Genomic DNA, 17949 nt, shown 5'->3' with positions numbered 1-17949 from the left:
GGAGCAGGGCCCAGGAGTCCCGCCCGCTCGCAACTTCTCAGGCAGCCGAGGCGCGCCTCTGCGCAGGAGCCGGACGCCACATCCGGTTCCGGCGTTCATGTGACAAGGGCGCTCACGTGACCACGCGCGGCGGCGGCGGCGGCGGCGGCGGCGGCGCGAGATGGTGGCAAGGTTGGCGCGTTTCGTGCTGCTGCTGGGGCTCGCAGGGCGCGGTTAGTGTCCGGGCTGCCGACGCCCGCGCCCCTCCACCCATGCCCAGGCCCCTGCGTCCCGGAGCTCCCTCCTCCCCGTCCCCTCACCCCTGCTGCACGCCCGCCTCCTCACTGCGTGTTCCCCGTAGGGCCCGCGCCCGCAGGTGCCGCCAAGATGAAGGTGGTGGAGGAGCCCAACACGTTCGGGTGAGCGGCGTCGCGGGGAGCGGCGGCGGGGGGTTCCCGCGGCGGTCCGTGCCCGGTTCCCCCTGACTGTGTCGCTTCTCTCAGGCTCAACAACCCGTTCCTGCCCCAGACCAGTCGCCTCCAGCCCAGGAGGGATCCTTCTCCCGTGTCTGGTGAGTTCGGGGCCCTGGCCGCGGGCGTGCTGGGGGCCTGGGAGGGAGCAGGGAGCTGGCCTGGCTTCCCGACCGGGTCCGCGTCAGCTCTCGGGAGCCTGCTCCAGGGAAGGAGGGAGGCCACGGATGAGGGGTCCTGAAAGTTAGGGCCTGGAGGGTCATGTTGTCGTTTGTCAGTAATTCTAAAATTATTTTTAAGTGCGCGGTAACATTCCAGACTGTGATTGTACCAAGTTGAGTAGTTATCCCGGATATAGTCCTTAATTTTTTTCGCTAGAGTTGATTTTTGTTACAGTTCGGTGTTTGTTTTTCCAAACGTTTTTTATGCTTTTACAAGAAAAAACGTGTAGTTTTGTGTGTGTTTGTGTTAATTATTTTTGTGATGTTTGCCTTTTTTTGAGCAGTACTACTATACAGGTGTGCTCATTTGCTGTTGTTGCTCACGGTGTTTCTTCACGGTGGATGTGGGTCTTCACTGTTTCCACTTGGTGTTTGGTATTCCATAGGATGGCTCTGCATTCTTTTGTTGTCCAGCAAAGTGTTGTTTATGGTTTTTGGTCACTAGAAACATTGCTGAGGAGAACATCCCTCCAGGGACTGCCTTCTTCTACCCTTCTGTGAGTGGTTTCCTGAGACAGGATCTAAGAAGTGGAACTGCTGGGTTGTTAAATGAGTATTAAATATAACAAACAAAAATCCAAGAATTTTTTTTGGCTGTGTTGGGTCTTCGTTGCTGTGTGCGGACTTTCTCTAGTTGTGGCAATTGGGGTCTACTCTTAGTTGCGGTGTGCAGGCTTCTCATTGCAGTGGCTTCTCTTGTTGCGGAGCACAGGCTCTAGGAGCGCGGGCTTCAGTTAGTTGTGGCACGCAGGCTCAGTAGTTGTGGCACACAGGCTTAGTTGCTCCACGGCATGTGGGGTCTTCCTGGACAAGGGCTCGAACCCGTGTCCCCTGCATCGGCAGGCAGATTCTTAACCACTGCACCACAAGGGAAGTCCCAAGATCTTTTTTTCTTGAATACTACTACATGTCAGGGTGTGTCTGTGCTGGGGATGTAGAAATGAAAAAAACATACAAGCTCATGGAGTTGACAGTTTAAGTGGGGGGGGGTAGATAGGCCATAAACAAAAAAGTAGGTAAAATGTGGAATGCTTGATGGTGAAAAACACTCTGTAGGGATGGAAAGCATTGAAGAGTGAGTGTTTGGGGGGGTTGTTTTGGGGACTGCCATTTTAAATGGGTTCAGGAAAAGACTGAGAAGTGAAATTTTATTCAGAAGTTGAAGGGGAACAGGAGTAAGGGATGTGAATATCTGGGGAAGAGTGGTCTAGCAAAAGGAGTGGCCAAATAAAGGCCTTGAGCAAGGATGCCAGGGCCAGAGGCATTGGCCGCAGGGGTACGGTGAGATCAGAGATAGAGGGTACAGCTGTGAGCTTTCACACTAAACAAATCGATTCCAGCTCTTTACTGTGAAAATATTGAATAGAAAAATGGAGGAATGTGGCTGTGCACAGCAGCATACTCTCCACCTCAGTACAAAAGTTGACATTTTGCCATGCTTGCTTTATCTTGTTCTCGTTTTCACTTTGAAAAAAGTGAACTTTCATTTTGCTGAACCATTTGAAAGTCAGCTACAGACATCATGACGTTTTATTCCTAAATATTCACAGTATGGATCTCCCACTCCCCAAGTTAGCAGAAATTCTATAATATAACCAATTCACATCCACATTTCCCTGTTGTCTCAGGAATGCCTTCTACAGCTGTCCCAGGACCCACCCCACATGGGAATCAGTCAAGGGGTTATGTGCCGGGCCAGTTGTCTTACAGGATGTTTGACCAGATCTGTCTGGTTTGTGAGGTCATTAGCTTGTTCTGCTTTCCCCAGTATATTCTGTAAATGGCCTGGAAGCTTGATTACAGTCAGGTTAAGCAGTTTGGGCACAAATACTTTGTAGGTGGGCATCATGTCAGAGGGCTGCAGTCGACTGCGGCTGAGTGCTGCCAGGGTCTAGCAGTGGGAGGCAGGTTTCTCTGCCCTCAGTGTGCCGTCCGTGAGCACTCTTTTGGTGCTGAGTGGACATGCTGCCCCCGGTGGCCTCCTGCTTCAGTCTGATGGGGTAGAGGAGTGCAGAACTCTGCTTCTCTCATGCCTTCTGCATTTATTGTTGGCTGGTGGTCTCTGGTAAAGAGGAGTGTTCCTTTTCCCCCCCTTTCTTTCTCTCTCCTTTTTGAACATCATTATTGGCTCAGATTTAAACCCTATTTTTATTGAGGTATAATTGACATGTTCAGTTTGATAAAGTTTGTAAATTGAGCACATGAATGTAATCACCACCCCCAAACAAGACTGAGAACATTTCCACCACCCAGAAGATTCCTACGTGTCCCTTTTAAATCCACCCACCCATCACTTTCTGGCTCAGATTCAAACCCTATTTTTTTATTTTTTTTAATTTTATTTATTTTTGGCTGTGATGGGTCTTTGTTGCTCTGCCTGGGCTTTCTCTATTTGTGGTGAGCGGGGGCTACTCTTTGTTGCAGTGTGTGGGCTTCTCACTGCGGTGGCTTCTCTTGTTGCGGAGCACGGGCTCTAGGTGCACGGGCTTCAGTAGTTGTGGCTTGTGGGCTCTAGAGTGAAGGCGCAGGCTCGGTAGTTATGGCGCACGGGCTTAGTTGCTCTGCGACATGTGGCATCTTCCTGGACCAGGGATTGAACCTGTGTCCCCTGCATTGACAGGCGGATTCTTAACCACTGCACCACCAGGGAAGTCCCTCAAACCCTATTTTTATTGAGGTAAAATTGACATGTTCAGTTTGATAAAGTTTGTAAATTGAGCACATGCATGTAATCACCACCCTCAAACAAAACTGAGAGCATTTCCATCACCCAGAAGATTCCTATGTGTCCCTTTTAAATACCCCACCCCATCACTCCCTGGCTTCTATTGCTTTAGAATAGTGTCATCCGTGCTTGGATTTCAGCTGAGCAAGTCAGCATACACTTCCATGTCTGGAGTCTTCCTCAGCATCATGTTTTTGGGATCCATCTGTGTTGTTGCATGTATCAGTAGCTTTTTCTTATTGCTGAACACATACAAAAACTGAAATCCGAGTACGGTTTGTAGTCTAGTTAGTTGTATTGTGCCAACGCCAATTTCCTAGTTTTGGTGATGTACTGCGGTTATAAGTTTATGATTATTTCAAGGTAAAAAGCATGCACACACATACACATAGATGTATTTGTGCTGGAAGAATAGATGAAACCTATGTGATTTTAAGTTTCAAATTGAAATGCAGTATTACAGGGTTTTATTTTCCCCTTTCTTTTTTTTTTTACTTTTTTAAATACTTTATTTATTTTGGCTGCATTGGGTCTTCATTGCTGTGCGTGGGCTTTCTCTAGTTGTGGTGAGTTACTCTTCGTTGTGGTGCGCAGGCTTCTCATTGCGGTGGCTTCTCTTGTTGCGGAGCATGGGCTCTAGGCACGTGGGCTTCAGTAGTTGTGGCATGCGGGCTCAATAGTTGTGGCTCACGGGCTTAGTTGCTCGGCGGCATGTGGGACCTTCCCAGAACAGGGCTTGAACCCATGTCCCCTGCATTGGCAGGCGGATTCTTAACCACTGCGCCACCAGGGAAGCCCTCCCCTTTATTTTCTACTCCTGTCTTTTCCCCTAACACTAAAAAGCTGGGTTCTTTAGTCACATAAATATATTTACTGGCTTTTTCCTATAATTTACATAAAATAGTTTCAGATTTAAAATAGCAATATTACTACTAACCATGAAACGAGTGAGTGAGGTTTTCTTGCAGTTTATTTTGGAGTGTATCCAGCCAAAGATGGACAGCAGGGCACTGTGGTCCAACCTTCACCAGGTCATTGTTTTCTCTGTCATCAGTTTGACTTGCAGTTGGATCCATAACGTTTCTGCTTATGTTCAGTTTTAGTGCTTGCCATACATATTTTTACTTTTGTTTTTTCCTTAACTTAAAAAAAAATAGTGTGTTACAATTTCAAGCACATGCGTAAGTGGAGAAAGGGTATGTGAAGCACCAGGCACCCTCACCCAGCCCCGACCCTCACCTTGCCACTGCAGTTACTTTGAAACCAATTTCCCACAATTTATTTCATTTGTAAATATTTTGGTATGTGTCTCTTCAAGGGCATAGCCACAGTATCAAGCAACAAAAATCCCCTCTGTGCTTCCGTATGTTGCTAATACTGTCTCATAATTTTTTAATATAAATTTATTTATTTTATTTATTTATTTTTGGCTGTGTTGGGTCTTCATTGCTGTGCGCGGGCTTTCTCTACTTGCAGCGAGCGGGGGGCTACTCTTTGCGGTGCGCAGCCTTCTCATTGCAGTGGCTTTTCTCGTTGTGGAGCACGGGCTCTAGGCGTGCGGGCTTCAGTAGTTGCGGCATGCAGGCTCAGTATTTGTGGCTCACGGGCTCTAGAGCACAGGCTTAGTAGTTGTGGCACACGAGCTTAGTTGCTCCGCGGCATGTGGGATCTTCCCGGACCAGGGATTGAACCCATGTCCCCTGCATTGGCAGGCAGATTCTCAACCACTGCGCCACCGGGCAAGCCCCAGTCTCATAATTTTTAATAGGTGGTTGGTTTGTCTGAGTCAGTATGGAAGGTCTGTGTGTTGTGTGTGCTTGACACGTGTGCTTCAGTTTCCTTGAATCTATAGATGCCCTCCATTTTCTTGCTATTTATTGAGGAAACTGGGTCTCTTGTTTCCCACATTCTGGATTTTGTTCATTGCATTCCCGTGGTGTTTAACGTTTCTTCATCTATTAGCTGGAGTGCAGTTGTGTGCCTTCACCCTGGCTGGGCCTCCAATTTCGGGAGAGCAGTGGGGAGAGGCGTCCCCCCCCCACCTGGCCTCGGTCTCCCACCTTCAGTTCAGGGTCTGCAGAGGGGCATTTGTAGCCCTTTCTCAGGTGGAGGACCTTCCCTGCTGTTCCTGGTCGCTGAGTTTTTACCATGAATGGGTGTTGGGTTCTGTCAAATGCTTTTTTTAAACCTATCAAGAGGATGATGGGTTTTCTCATTTAGGCTGTTTACATAGTGGGTAGCATTGGTTTTTGAATGTTGAGCCAACACTGTGTTCTTGGAGTAAGCTCCACTTGGGCACAGTGAATACATATGTTTTATATATTGCTGGATTTAAATTGCTAATTATTTCTGACTTTTTTAATTTCTAGAGTTTCTGTTCTTTTTCTAATTTCTATTTATCTGCTGAGATTCCCTATCTCTTTATTACCCTGTTTTACTTTACACCCTGGAACGTAGTTGCAATAGCTGCTTTAAAATCCTCTTCTACTTCCAACATCATCTGTGTTTGTTGGGGTCAGTCTCCCGTGTTTGCCTGTTCTCTTGGGGGTGGGTCGCATTTGCCTGCTTTTATGTCTGATACTTTTGGATACACCCTTGGCCCGGTTCTCCCTTGGGAGAATGTGGTGTGCTGAGGCAGCTGGCTGGGCAGAGCTCACCCAGGACCGACCTCCCTGCTTGGTGGTTCATGCATGCAGGGCTCAGCCAGAGAGCTGGGCAGGCTTCCCTCCCTCCACCCCCGCTGTCCTTTTTGATACCACCCCACGCCTTCCAGCTGCTGGGTAGGCTCCCTCTGTCCCAGATCCTATGGCCAGAGACTGGGGCGGGTTATGCCATTGCCTGCCCCAGGCGGGAACCCACAGGAATCAGTGCCTTCTTCCAAGCCACCCCATCCCCGGCCCCTCAGTCCCCTCCACAGCCTCAGGCCTTAAGACATTCTCTACAGTGGGATCTGTAGGAGACTTGGTCCCATGTTAGTGGCTGTGGTTTCTGATACCTGGTATCGTCACATGGTCATTTGCTCTATTCTACAGCACATATATAATGGCCTGAAAACTAATATGGCATTACTGCTGTTAAGTCATTAACAGTACTTGTTCTTAAGTCACTGAGAGTGATTCTTCTTCCGGTGAAGTGACGTTACTGTGTATAGTTCCGTTCATTTGCTTTGATTTCAGCTGTAGGGGCTTTTAGTCATCCTTTTATTTTACCTTTGAGCACATTAGCATGCCTACGTGGTTCACATGTAAACCTTAGGACAGATACGCCCTGAGCTCTCCTTCCTGCCTTGTGCTCCCTGTCCAGGGCCATTTGCTGTTTTGTTTATTTGTTTTAAGGTATAATTGACATATTAGTTTCAGGTATACAACATAATGATTCACTATTTGTATATTTTGCAAAATGATGGGAATAAGTCTAGTTATTCTCTGACACCACACAGTTACCAAAACCTTTTTTCTTCTTGTGATGAAGACGTTTAAGATTTAAAAAAAATTTTTTTATACAGCAGGTTTTTATTACTTATTTCATACATATTAGTGTATACATGTCAATCCCAATCTCCCACTTCATCCCACCACCACCGCCCACACCCCACCCCCGCTTTCCCCCCTTGGTGTCCATATGTTCTCTACATCTGTGTCTCTCTTTTTTTTTTTAAATTTATTTATTTTCGGCTGTGTTGGGTCTTCGTTGCTGTGTGCGGGCCCTCTCCAGCTGCGGCGAGCAGGGGCCACTCCTTGTTGTGGTGCATGGGCCCCTCATTGCGGTGGCCTCTCCCGTTGCATAGCTCTAGACGTGCAGGCTTCAGTAGCTGTGGCTCACGGGCTCCAGAGCGCAGGCTCAGCGGTCATGGTGCACGGGCCTAGTTGCTCTGTGGCATGTGGGATCCTCCCGGACCAGGGATCGAACCTGTGTCCCCTGCACTGGCAGGCAGATTCCTATCCACTGCGCCACCAGGGAAGCCGTGTGTCTCTATTTTTGCCTTGCAAACCAGTTAATCTGTAACCATTTTTCTAGATTCCACATATATGCGTTAATATACGATATTTGTTTTTTTGACTTATTTCACCCTATGATTGTCTCTAGGTCCATCCACGTCTCTACAAATGACCCAATTTCGTTCCTTTTTATGGCTGAGTAATGTTCCATTGTATGTATGCACCACATCTTCTTTATCCATTCGTCTGTCGATGGAACATTTAGGTTGCTTCCATGACCTGGCTATTGTAAACAGTGCTGCAGTGAACATTGGGGTGCATGTGTCTTTCTGAATTATGGTTTTCTCTGGGTATATGCCCAGGAGTGGGATTGCTGGGTCATATGGTAATTCTATTTTTAGTTTTTTAAGGAACCTCCATACTGTTCTCCATAGTGGCTGTATCAATTTTCATTCCCACCAGTAGTGCAAGAGGGTTCCCTTTTCTCCACACCCTCTCCAGCATTTGTTGTTTGTAGATTTTCTGATGATGCCCATTCTAACTGGTGTGAGGTGATACCTCATTGTAGTTTTGATTTGCATTTCTCTGATAATTAGTGATGTTGAGCAGCTTTTCATGTGCTTCTTGGCCATCTGTATGTCTTCTTTGGATAGGACGTTTAAGATTTACTTTCTTAAGATGTGGTACATATATACAATGGAATACTACTCAGCTATAAAAGAACAAACGAAATAATGCCATTTGTAGCAACGTGGATGCAACTAGATATTATCATACTAAGTGAAGTTAAGCCAGAAAGGGAAAGACAAATACCATATGATATCACTTATATGTGGAATCTAAATATGACACAAATGAACATATCTACACAACAGAAACAGACTCAGACATAGAGAACAGAGTTGTGGTTGCTGGCGGGGGGGTGTTGGGGGAGAAATGGAGTGGGAGTTCGGGGTTAGCAGATGTAAGCTTTTATATATAGAATGGATAAACAACAAGGTCCTGCTGTGTAGCACGGAGAACTCTATTCAATATCCTATGATAAAGCATAATGAAAAAGAGTGTATATATGTGTATAACTGAATCACTTTGCTGTACAGCAGAAATTGAGCACAACATTGTAAATCGACTATACTTCAATTTAAAAAAAAGATTTACTTTCTTAGCAACTTTCAGATACGCAATTCAATATTATTAACTGTAGTCACTGTGCTGTACATTATATCCTCAGGACTTATTACTGGAAGTTTATATCTTTTGACCATTTTCACTCACTTTGTGTCCCCCCCAATCCCCTGCTTCTGGCAAACACTGATCTGTTCTTTGTATCTATAAGCTTGGTGTTTTGTTTTCCACATAAGTGAGATCATAACGTATTTGTCTTTCTCTGACATATTTCACTTAGGATAATGCCCTAAAGGTCCATCCGTGTTGCAGATGGCAATTTCTTGTTTTATGGCTGAATAATACTCTGTTGTATATGTGTACTCCACCTTCTTTATCCATCAGTGGACACTTCGGTAGTTTCCATATCTTGACTATTGTAAATAATGCTGCTGTGAACAGGGGGGTGGAGATATCTTTCCGAGTTAGTGATTTTGTTTTCTTTGGATAAATACCCAGAAGTGGAATTGCTGGATTATATGGTAGTTCTATATTTAATTTTGGTGGGAACCTCCATCCTGTTTTCCATAGTGGCCACACCAATTTCCATTCCTACCAACAGTGTGCAAGTTTTCCTTTTCTCCACATCCTCGCCAACACTTGTCTTTTTTATAGTGGCTGTTCCGAGAGGTGTGAGGTGATATCTCATTGTGGTTTTGATTTGCATTTCCCTGATGATTAATGACGTTGAGCATCTTTTCATGTGCCTGTTGGTCATTTCTTTGTCTTCTTTGGAAAAATGTCTATTCAGATGCTCTGCCCATTTTTTAATTGGATTGTTTGTTTTTTTGCTATTGTGTGAGTTCTTTATACATTTTGGATATTAGCCCCTTATGTATATGATTTGCTAGATGTTTTATCCCATTCAGTAGGTTGCCTTTCATTTTGTTGATGGTTTCCTTGGCTGTGCAGACCTTTGTAGTAAGATATTGTCCCATTTGTTTATTTTTGCTTGTTTGTGGAGTCAGATTTTGAAAATCATCACTGAGACCGATGTCAAAGAGCTTATCACCTATGTTTTCTTCTAGGAGTTTCATAGTTTCTGGTCTTCCATTCAACTTAAATTTTTGTGTATGGTGTAAGACAGTGGTCCAGTTTAACCAGCACCGTTTATTGAAGAGATTATCCTTTCCTCATTGTATATCCTTGGCTCCTTTGTTGTAAATTAATTGACTGTATATGTGTGGCTTTATTTCTGGACTCCCTGTTTTTATGCCAGTGCCATACTGCCTTGATTCTTTGTATGTATGTATGTATGTATTTACCTGGCTGCATTGGGTCTTCGTTGCTGCACGTGGGCGTTCTCTAGTTGCAACGAGCAGGGGCTACTCTTTGTTGCGGTGCGCGGGCTTCTCATGGCAGTGGCTTCTCTTGTTGCGGAGCATGGGCTCGAGGCATGCAGGCTCAGTAGTTGTGGTGCATGGGCTTAGTTGCTCCGAGGCATGTGGGATCTTCCCAGACCAGGGATCGAACCTGTGGCCCCTGCATTGGCAGGTGGATTCTTAACTACTGTACCACCAGGGAAGTCCCATACTGCCTTGATTCTGTTTGTTGTTATTTTATGTTTAGTCTTCTGGTGTTTCTTTTTGCTAGTATAAGAAAATATGAATTACCCTCTTTTTACTGTGGTAAAATATACATAAAAATTACCATTTTAACCATTATTAGATGTTCAGTTAAGAGGCATTAAGCACATCCATATTGTTGGGCAAACATCACCTCTATCATCCCCAGAACTTTTTCATCTTCCCAAACTGAACCTCTGTCCCCATTAAACAACTTCCCACCCCTCCCAGCCTCTGGCCCCCGACATTCTACTTTCTGTCTCTATGAATTTAATGACTCTAGATCCCTGCTGTGGTCACTGTGTGTACACAGGTTGAAATTCACAGGTTGAAATCGTAACTGAAAAAGATGATGGTGTTAGGAGTTGAGGTCTTTGGAAGGTGCTTAAGTCATGAGGGTGGAGCCCTCAATAATGGGATTGATGCCCTTATAATAGAAAGAGGCTCCAGAGATCCCTAGTCCCTTCTACCATGTGAAGACACAGTGAGAAGGCACCCTCTGTGAACTAGAACTCGACTGTGCTGGTGCCCTGATCTTGGGCTTCAAACCCCCACAGAACTGTGAAAAATAAATTTCTGTAGTTGTAAAATTACCCAGTGGTATTTTGTTATAGCAGCTCGAATGAACTAAGTACCTCATGTAAGTGGAATCATATAATTCTTGTCCTTTTGTGACTGGCGTGTTTCACTTAGCACAATATCTTGAAGGTTCATTTATGTGGCAGGATTTCCTTCCTTTTTAAGGCTGAATAATATTCCATTGCACATATATACTACATTCTGCTTATTCATCTATCAGTGTACACTTGGGTTGTTTTTACTTTTTGGTTACTGTGAATAATGCTGATCTGAACATGGGTGTGCAGCATCTGAGTTCCTGCTTTCAGTTCACATACCCAGGAGTCGATTTGCTGTATCATATAAATCTACGTTTAAGCTTTATGAGGAACCACCAAACTGTTTTCAACAGCGCTGCACCGTTTTACATTCCCGCCAGCAGTGCACAAAGGTTTCAATTTCTCCACATCCTAACCAACATTTATTCTTTTCTGTGTTGTTGTTGTTGTTGGATAGTAGCCATCCTAATGGATGTGAGGTGATATCTCATTGTGGATTTTATTTGTATTTACTTATTTTTCACTTCTTCAGGAAAATGTCTAGTAATCCTTGGTCCATTTTTTAATTGGGTTGTTTGGGGCATTGCTGTTGTTGTTAATAGGAGTTCTTTATATGTTTTGGCTATTACCCTTGTTAGAAATGTGATTTGCAAATACTTTCTCACTTTCTGTATTTCAGCACTTCCTTGCAAAGTTTTAAATTCTGAAGTCCCATTTATCTAGTTTTCCTTTTGGTGCCTTTGCCTTTGATGTTGTATCCAAGAAATCATTTCCAAAGCACAAAGCCAATGTCAAAGATTTCCCCTTATGTTTTGTAGTTTCAGTCTCAGATCCATTTTAAGTTAATTTCTGTACACGGTGTGAGGTAAGGGTCCACTTTCATTCCTGTGCATATGAACATCCAGCTTCCCGACTCCATTTGTTGAAAAGTCTGTCCTTTCCCCCACTGAATGGTCTCAGCACCTGACAGATCCTTTGAGCATATATTCAAGGGTTTCTGGGCTCTCTGTTCTGTTTCGTTGGTCTACATGTCTGTCTTTATACTGATGCTGCACTGGTTTAATTACTGTAGCATTGAAGTAAGCTTTGTGGGGTTTTTTTGTTTTTTTTTTGGTTTGACGGTGTTGCGTGTCTTGTGGGATCTTAGTTCCTCAACCAGGGATCAAACCTGGGTCCCTGGCAGTGGGAGCACCATGTCCTAACCACTAGACCACCAGGGAATTCCCCTTGAAGTAAGCTTTGAAATCAGTAATTGTGAGTCCTTCAACTTTTCTATTTCAATATAGTTTTGACTATTTGGGGTCCTTTGGGAATCCAGCTTTGTTGCTGCGTGTGGGATCTTCATTGTGGCATGTGGGATCTAGTTCCCTGATCAGGGATCAAACCCAGGCCCCCTGCCTTAGGAGCGCAGAGTCTTAACCACGGGACCACCAGGGAAATCCCTGGAATTGTTTCATTGAATTTCCTTTTTGGGTTGTCTGTTGGGTTGTCTGTTGGGTTGTTGTATAGAAACACAACTGGTTTTTAGTGTCACTTCTGTATCCTACAACTTTGCTGAATTTAGTAGCTCTAATATATTTCTGTGGACTCTTTAGGGTTTTCTATATATATGATCATGTCATCTGCAAACACCGCATTGTAATTTTATTTCTTCCTTCCTAATTAGGATGCCTTTCCTTTTTTTTGCCTAATTGCTCTGGCTAGAACCTCCAGTACAGTGTCGAATAGTGAATAGTGCTGAGAGCTTCCTTGTGTTGTTCCTGCTTTTGGGAGGAAAGCTTTTTCAGTCTTTCACCATTCAGTAAGATATTCGCTGTGGGTTTTGCATATATGGCCTTTATTGCGTTGAGGAAGTTTCCTCCTAATCCTCCTTTGTTGAGTGTTTTCATCATGAAAGAGTGTTGAATTTTGATAGGTGCTTTTTTCTGCAACAATTTAGATGATAATTCCCCCCCCCTTATTCTGTTAATGGGGTGTATTACATTAAAAAATTTTTTTAAAAAAATTTTGAACCATCCTTACATTCCAGGAACAAACCCCACTTTTTCACACTGTAGAATCCTTTTAATGTGCTGCTGATTTCAGTTTGCCAGTATTTTGTTCAGGATTTTTGCACTGATGTTCACAAGGGATGTTGACGTCTGTAGTTTTCCTTTCTTGTCAGGTATCTTTTTGGCCTTGATATCAGGGGAATGCTGGCCTCATAGAATTGGGTCAGGAGGTGTCCCCCTTCTTCAATTTTCATAGTATTTTCTTGTAATCCTTTTTATTTCTGTAAAATTGGTAGTAATGTCCCCTCCTTTTGTTTATGATTTTAGTAATTTGAATCTTTTTTTTTAATTAATTATTTTGGGCTGTGTTGGGTCTTTGCTGCTGCACACGGGCTTTCTCTAGTTGCGGCAAGTGGGGCTACTCTTCGTTGTGGTGTGTGGGCTTCTTATTGCGGTGGCTTCTCTTGTCGCAGAGCATGGGCTCTAGGTGCACAGGCTTGCTTCAGTAGTTGTGGCTCATGGGCTCTAGAGCATAGGCTCAGTAGTTGTGGCGCACGGGCTTAGGTGCTCCGCAGATGGAATCTGGAAGATTCCATCTTCCCAGACCAGGGCTCGAACCCGTGTCTCTTGCATTGGAAGGCGGATTTTTAACCACTGCCCCACCAGGGAAGCCCATCTTCTTTTTTGTTACAGTAAATCTAGTTTAAAGGTTTGTCGATTTTGTTGATCTTTTCAAAGAACCAACTTCTGGTTTTACTGATTTTTCTTTGTTTTATTTATCTCTGCTCTAATCTTTATTTTCTTCCTTTTGCTTGCTAGTTTTGTTTGTTTGTTTTTTGCTGTGCCATGCAGGATGTGGGATCTTAGTTCCCCAACCAGGGACTGGACCCACACCCCCTGCATTGGAAGTGTGGAGTCTTAACCACTGGACAACCAGGGAAGTCCAGCTTGCTAGCTTTTTTTTCTAGTTTCTTAAAGTGTAAAAGTTAGGTTATTGATTTGAGATCTTGTTTTGAATATGTTTACAGCTGTTGATTTCCCTCTTAGCATTGCTTTCACTGTATCTGATAATTTTTGGTACCTTGTATTTAGAAAATATTTTGAAACAAAAACAAGTTTCCCATGTGAATTCTTTGAGCCTTTGGTTCTTTAAGATTGTGTTAATTTCCATGTTTGTGGATTTCCCACATTGCTTTTGCTATTGATTTCTAGTTTCCATTGTGTTCAGAAAAGAAACTATGATTTCAGTCTTCTTAAGTTTGTTAAGTGGCCTAACATATGGTGTGTCCTGGAGAATGTTCCACGTACACTTAAAAAATGTAATTTCTGCTGTTGTTGGGTGGGATATTCTGTATATGTCGATTAGGTCTGGTGGTTTTAGTGTGTTCAGGTCCTCTGTGTCCCTAGAACTGGGGTGTTGAATGTCCAAGGATTGTGGAACTGCCTGTTTCTCCCTTTAGTTGTCAGTGCTTGCTTTGTTTTCGAGCTCTGGTGTTTGGTGCCCATATGTTTGTAATTGTTATAATCTTGGTGAATGGACCTTTTTTATCAATGAATAATGTCTTCCTTTATCTCCTTTAACAGTGTTTGACTGATAGTCTTTTCTTTTTTTTTTTTTTTTTGGCTGTATCCAGTCTGTCAGGCCACAGTTGCGGCAGGGATCTTCATTTTGGCATGTAGGATCTTCTGTTGCAGCGAGTGGGCTCTTCGTTGCAGCGCAGGCCTCTCTTTAGTTGTGGCACGTGGGCTATCTAGTTGTGGCACGCAGGCTTAGTTGCCCTGAGGCATGTGGGATCTTAGTTCCCTGACCAGGGATCGAACCTGAATCCCCTGCATTGGAAGGCGGATTCCTAACCACTGGACCAGCAAGGGAAGTCCCTGATAGTCTATTTTGTCTGATATTAGTGTGGCCATCCCTGCTTTCTCTCATTATTTGCGTATTTTTTTCCATCCTTTCACTTTCAGCCTGCTTGTGTCTTTGATCTTAAATGCGTCTCTTACAAACAGTATATATAGTTGGATCACATTTTTTTTACCCATTTGGCCAATCTGTGCCTTTTGAATGGGAGAGTTTAATCTGTTTACATTTAAAGTAGTCATTGATAAGGAAGGATTTAGAGGAAACAAAACAGCAAAATTTGTCTTACAGTTTTTTTGTCTCATTCCCTCCATTCCTTTTTGTTGACTTACTTCTAAGTGACATGTTTTGACGTCCTTTTTACTTTTGTGTATTAGTCTGTGTAGCTATTTCCTCTACGGTTGCCAGGGGATTACATACGATCATAAAGCTGTTAAGTCTAATTTGTACATGATTGAAATTGGTATAAATTCAAAGACTTCTCCTGTACAGCTCTGTCCCTCCCCCCAACTTTGTTATTGATTTCAGAAATTACCTCTTTAAATGTAGATTTGTAATTATTTTTATGCATCTTTTTAAACCCTGTAGTTTGCAGATCAGAATCACATACTGCTTTGGGTTTGCCAGTGTATTTGCCTCTCCGGGGCAGGCCTCGTGGTAACGAAATCCCTCAGCTTTTGTTTATCTGGGAGTGTCTTGATTTTGCCCTCATTTTTGGAGAATAGTTTCCTGGATGTAGACTCCTCAGTTGACAGTTTTTTCTGCCATCCCACAGCTTTCTGGCCTCTGAAGTGTGGCAGAGAAATGGGTGGGTAATCTTATTAAGGATCCCTTGATGTGATGAGTCACTCCTTGCTGCTTTGGACTTGGTTTTTGACAGTTTTCTTCTGTGTTTTGGTGTGGGTGTCTCTGAGTTTATTGTACTTGGAGTTCAGTGAGCTGCTTGGATGTGTAGATTCATGTGTTTTGTCAAGTTGGGAGAGTCATTTCCTCAGATACTCTCTCTGCCCCTCTCTTCCTTCAGGGACTCCCACTGTGTGTCCTGCCATCTCTTCACTGGTTCTTTTCTCTGCTCAAAATATGTTAACCCCTTTTGTGGATTTATTTCAGTTGTATTTTTCAGCTCCAGAGTTTTTTGGTTCCTTTCGATACTGTTCGTCTCTCTGCCTACATGTCATTTGCCTGATAGACTTTAGTTCTTTGTGTTTCCCTCCAGGTCCTTAAGCATATTTCAGACATTTGTTTAACTGAAGCCTTCTATCAGTCCAGTGTCTGGGCTTCTCCCAGGTGGTTCTGTTGGGTTTTCCTTTGAAGAGGCTGCAGTTCCTTTGCAGCCTGGCCCCATGCTGGGGCGGCCTTCACCACCAGGCTGGGTGTGTTCAGAGTCTAGGGGCAGCTGTGTGCAGGCTGCTCCTGGTTGTCTTTGGTTCTCCAAGAGTCTCACCCCAGCTCCTTCTCAGGTCCTGGATGGCCTGTTGTGTGTGTCCAGCCATAACCCCTTGCCCTGCTGCAGCCCTCGTGAGCAGCTCCCTTTCCTTCCTGGTGATCTGAGTTGGGCAAAACAGAGACCAGTCCTCCCGGCAGCCCCCAGCTAGGCTGGGATGTTGCAGATGAGGTCAGCCTGCTCCTCACAACCACGCTGGGGTGGTGGCTTTGCTGCGTGGTGCTCACTTGGTTGCTGTAGCCCTGATTTGCAGAACTGGGTTAGCTCAGCTGGTTTGTAGTGGTTCACTTGCTGTTTTCACAGGGATATGAGCTTGGAGCTTCCTAGTCTGGTACTTTGCTGATGTTGCTCCAACTCTTTTGCTCCAGTTTTAAAGTTTAAACTACTGGATCTTTTCCTAAATGGCCCTGGTTCTGTGGGTTTCTGCACGCCTGCTCTTTGCACCACGCTCAGCGGGCCGTGCTCTCCCCTTCCAGGGCCCGTGCATCTCTCCAGACTTTCTGGCAAGTGCTTCAGCCTGGTGGAGTCCACGTGAGTGAGGGCAGGGGCAGGCGTGGCCAGGGCCTGGGACGCCCCCTGACAGCGCTGTGCCCCCAGGTACAAGTACGAGCTCTGCCCGTTCCATAATGTGACGCAGCACGAGCAGACCTTCCGCTGGAACGCCTACAGTGGGATCCTCGGGTGAGCGGCGCTGGGGGTGGCTGCGGCTCCACCTGTCCATCGTCCACCCCACCCAGCCTCACCCACTCTGCTCCTCCCCAGCATCTGGCACGAGTGGGAAATCGCCAACAACACCTTCAGGGGCATGTGGATGAGGGACGGTGACTCCTGCCACTCCCGGAGCCGGCAGAGCAAGGTGGGCTGGGCAGGAGGGTGGGATTGGGGCCTGCTCCCCCCACCCGCTCACCAAGGTTTCCCACCAGGTGGAGCTCACCTGTGGCAAAACCAACCGGTTGGCCCACGTGTCTGAGCCAAGCACCTGTGTCTACGCACTGACCTTCGAGACGCCCCTCGTCTGCCACCCCCACTCCTTGTTAGGTGGGCGCCAGGGCCGGCAGGGGGCACTGGGGGACGTGGGGGGCAGAGGGGCTCCGCTTAGTCTGGTTTCTGTTGGATTCTCAGTGTACCCGGCCCTGCCCACGGCCCTGCAGCAGAGGTGGGATCGGGTGGAGCAGGACCTGGCGGATGAGCTGATCACATCCCAGGTGAGCGACAGGGCGGGCGCCGCCTGGGCAGGGAGCAGTGCAGCTGCAGCAGTGCTCCCTCCTCGTCCTCCACCTGCAGGGCTACGAGAAGTCACTCAGGGCGATTTTTGAGGATGCTGGTTATTTAAAGACCCCAAAACAAAGTGAATCGGTGCAGCAGGAAGGAGGTGCCAAGGGCCTGGTGTTTCAGACGCTGGAGAGCTGTAACGAGGTACAGACAGCGCTCCCAGGCCTGGGACCGGCCTCCCACCAAGGGCCTGACTGCTCCATTTCAACTCCTGTTCTAGGCTCATAAAGCCCTGTCAAAGGAGATGAAAAGACTTAAAAGCATACTGACCCAGCACGGCCTCCCCTACGTGAAGCCTGCAGGTCAGTTGTGCCCAGGGGTTGGGGCTGAGCCCACCTTGGGACCTGCCGCCCTGTAGGTCAGGTCCTGACCTCCTGCCGCCTGGTGTTTTGGCAGAAACTTCCAGCTCTGAGCACTTGGGTCCCAGGACACCCACGGACAAGACAGCAGAGCTACTACGAGGCGACCCTGGACTGCGTGGGAACACCCTGTGATCTGAGGCAGGAGGAGCAGGGTGACAGGTCACAGCCAGAGGACACCTTCCTGTTCCTTCTGTGCCAGCAGGCTCTCGGGGTTGTGTGCAAAGATGCAGACAAAATAAAGATTCAAAGTTTTAATTAATTTCCCTACTGATAAAAATAATTCCATGAATTCTGTAAACCATTGCATAAATGCTATAGTGTAAAAAAATTTGAACAAGTGTTA

At 45.6% G+C, this 17949-nt stretch overlaps 1 protein-coding gene across 3 annotated transcripts; it reads left to right on the top strand.

The window, feature by feature from the left end:
• Positions 1 to 104: 104 nt before the first annotated feature.
• Positions 105 to 17904, top strand: GNPTG (N-acetylglucosamine-1-phosphate transferase subunit gamma). 3 transcript variants are annotated; one of them, XM_022594426.3, is made up of 11 exons: positions 105 to 212; positions 341 to 398; positions 483 to 550; positions 16449 to 16503; positions 16570 to 16653; positions 16735 to 16828; positions 16896 to 17010; positions 17095 to 17177; positions 17257 to 17388; positions 17465 to 17546; positions 17641 to 17904. In XM_022594426.3, exons 1-11 carry the CDS (start codon positions 161 to 163, stop codon positions 17736 to 17738), a joined length of 921 nt encoding a protein of 306 aa, XP_022450134.1. In that variant the 5' UTR covers positions 105 to 160; the 3' UTR covers positions 17739 to 17904. The 3 variants fall into 3 exon arrangements, with proteins under 3 accessions (XP_022450134.1, XP_089752548.1, XP_089752550.1); XM_089896422.1 differs by lacking the exon at positions 105 to 212 and having other exon boundaries at positions 219 to 398; positions 16449 to 16475; XM_089896424.1 differs by lacking the exons at positions 105 to 212; positions 16449 to 16503 and having other exon boundaries at positions 219 to 398.
• The last annotated feature ends 45 nt before the right edge of the window (positions 17905 to 17949 follow it).

This window comes from Delphinapterus leucas, chromosome 15 (assembly GCF_059928025.1).
Source record: "Delphinapterus leucas isolate spDelLeu-1000000601 "Yukka" chromosome 15, BTC_Dleu_Yukka2, whole genome shotgun sequence".
Lineage (NCBI taxonomy): Eukaryota > Metazoa > Chordata > Mammalia > Artiodactyla > Monodontidae > Delphinapterus > Delphinapterus leucas.
Note: the sequence above shows the minus strand (reverse complement) of the source record. Positions and strands in the feature narration are given on the sequence as shown.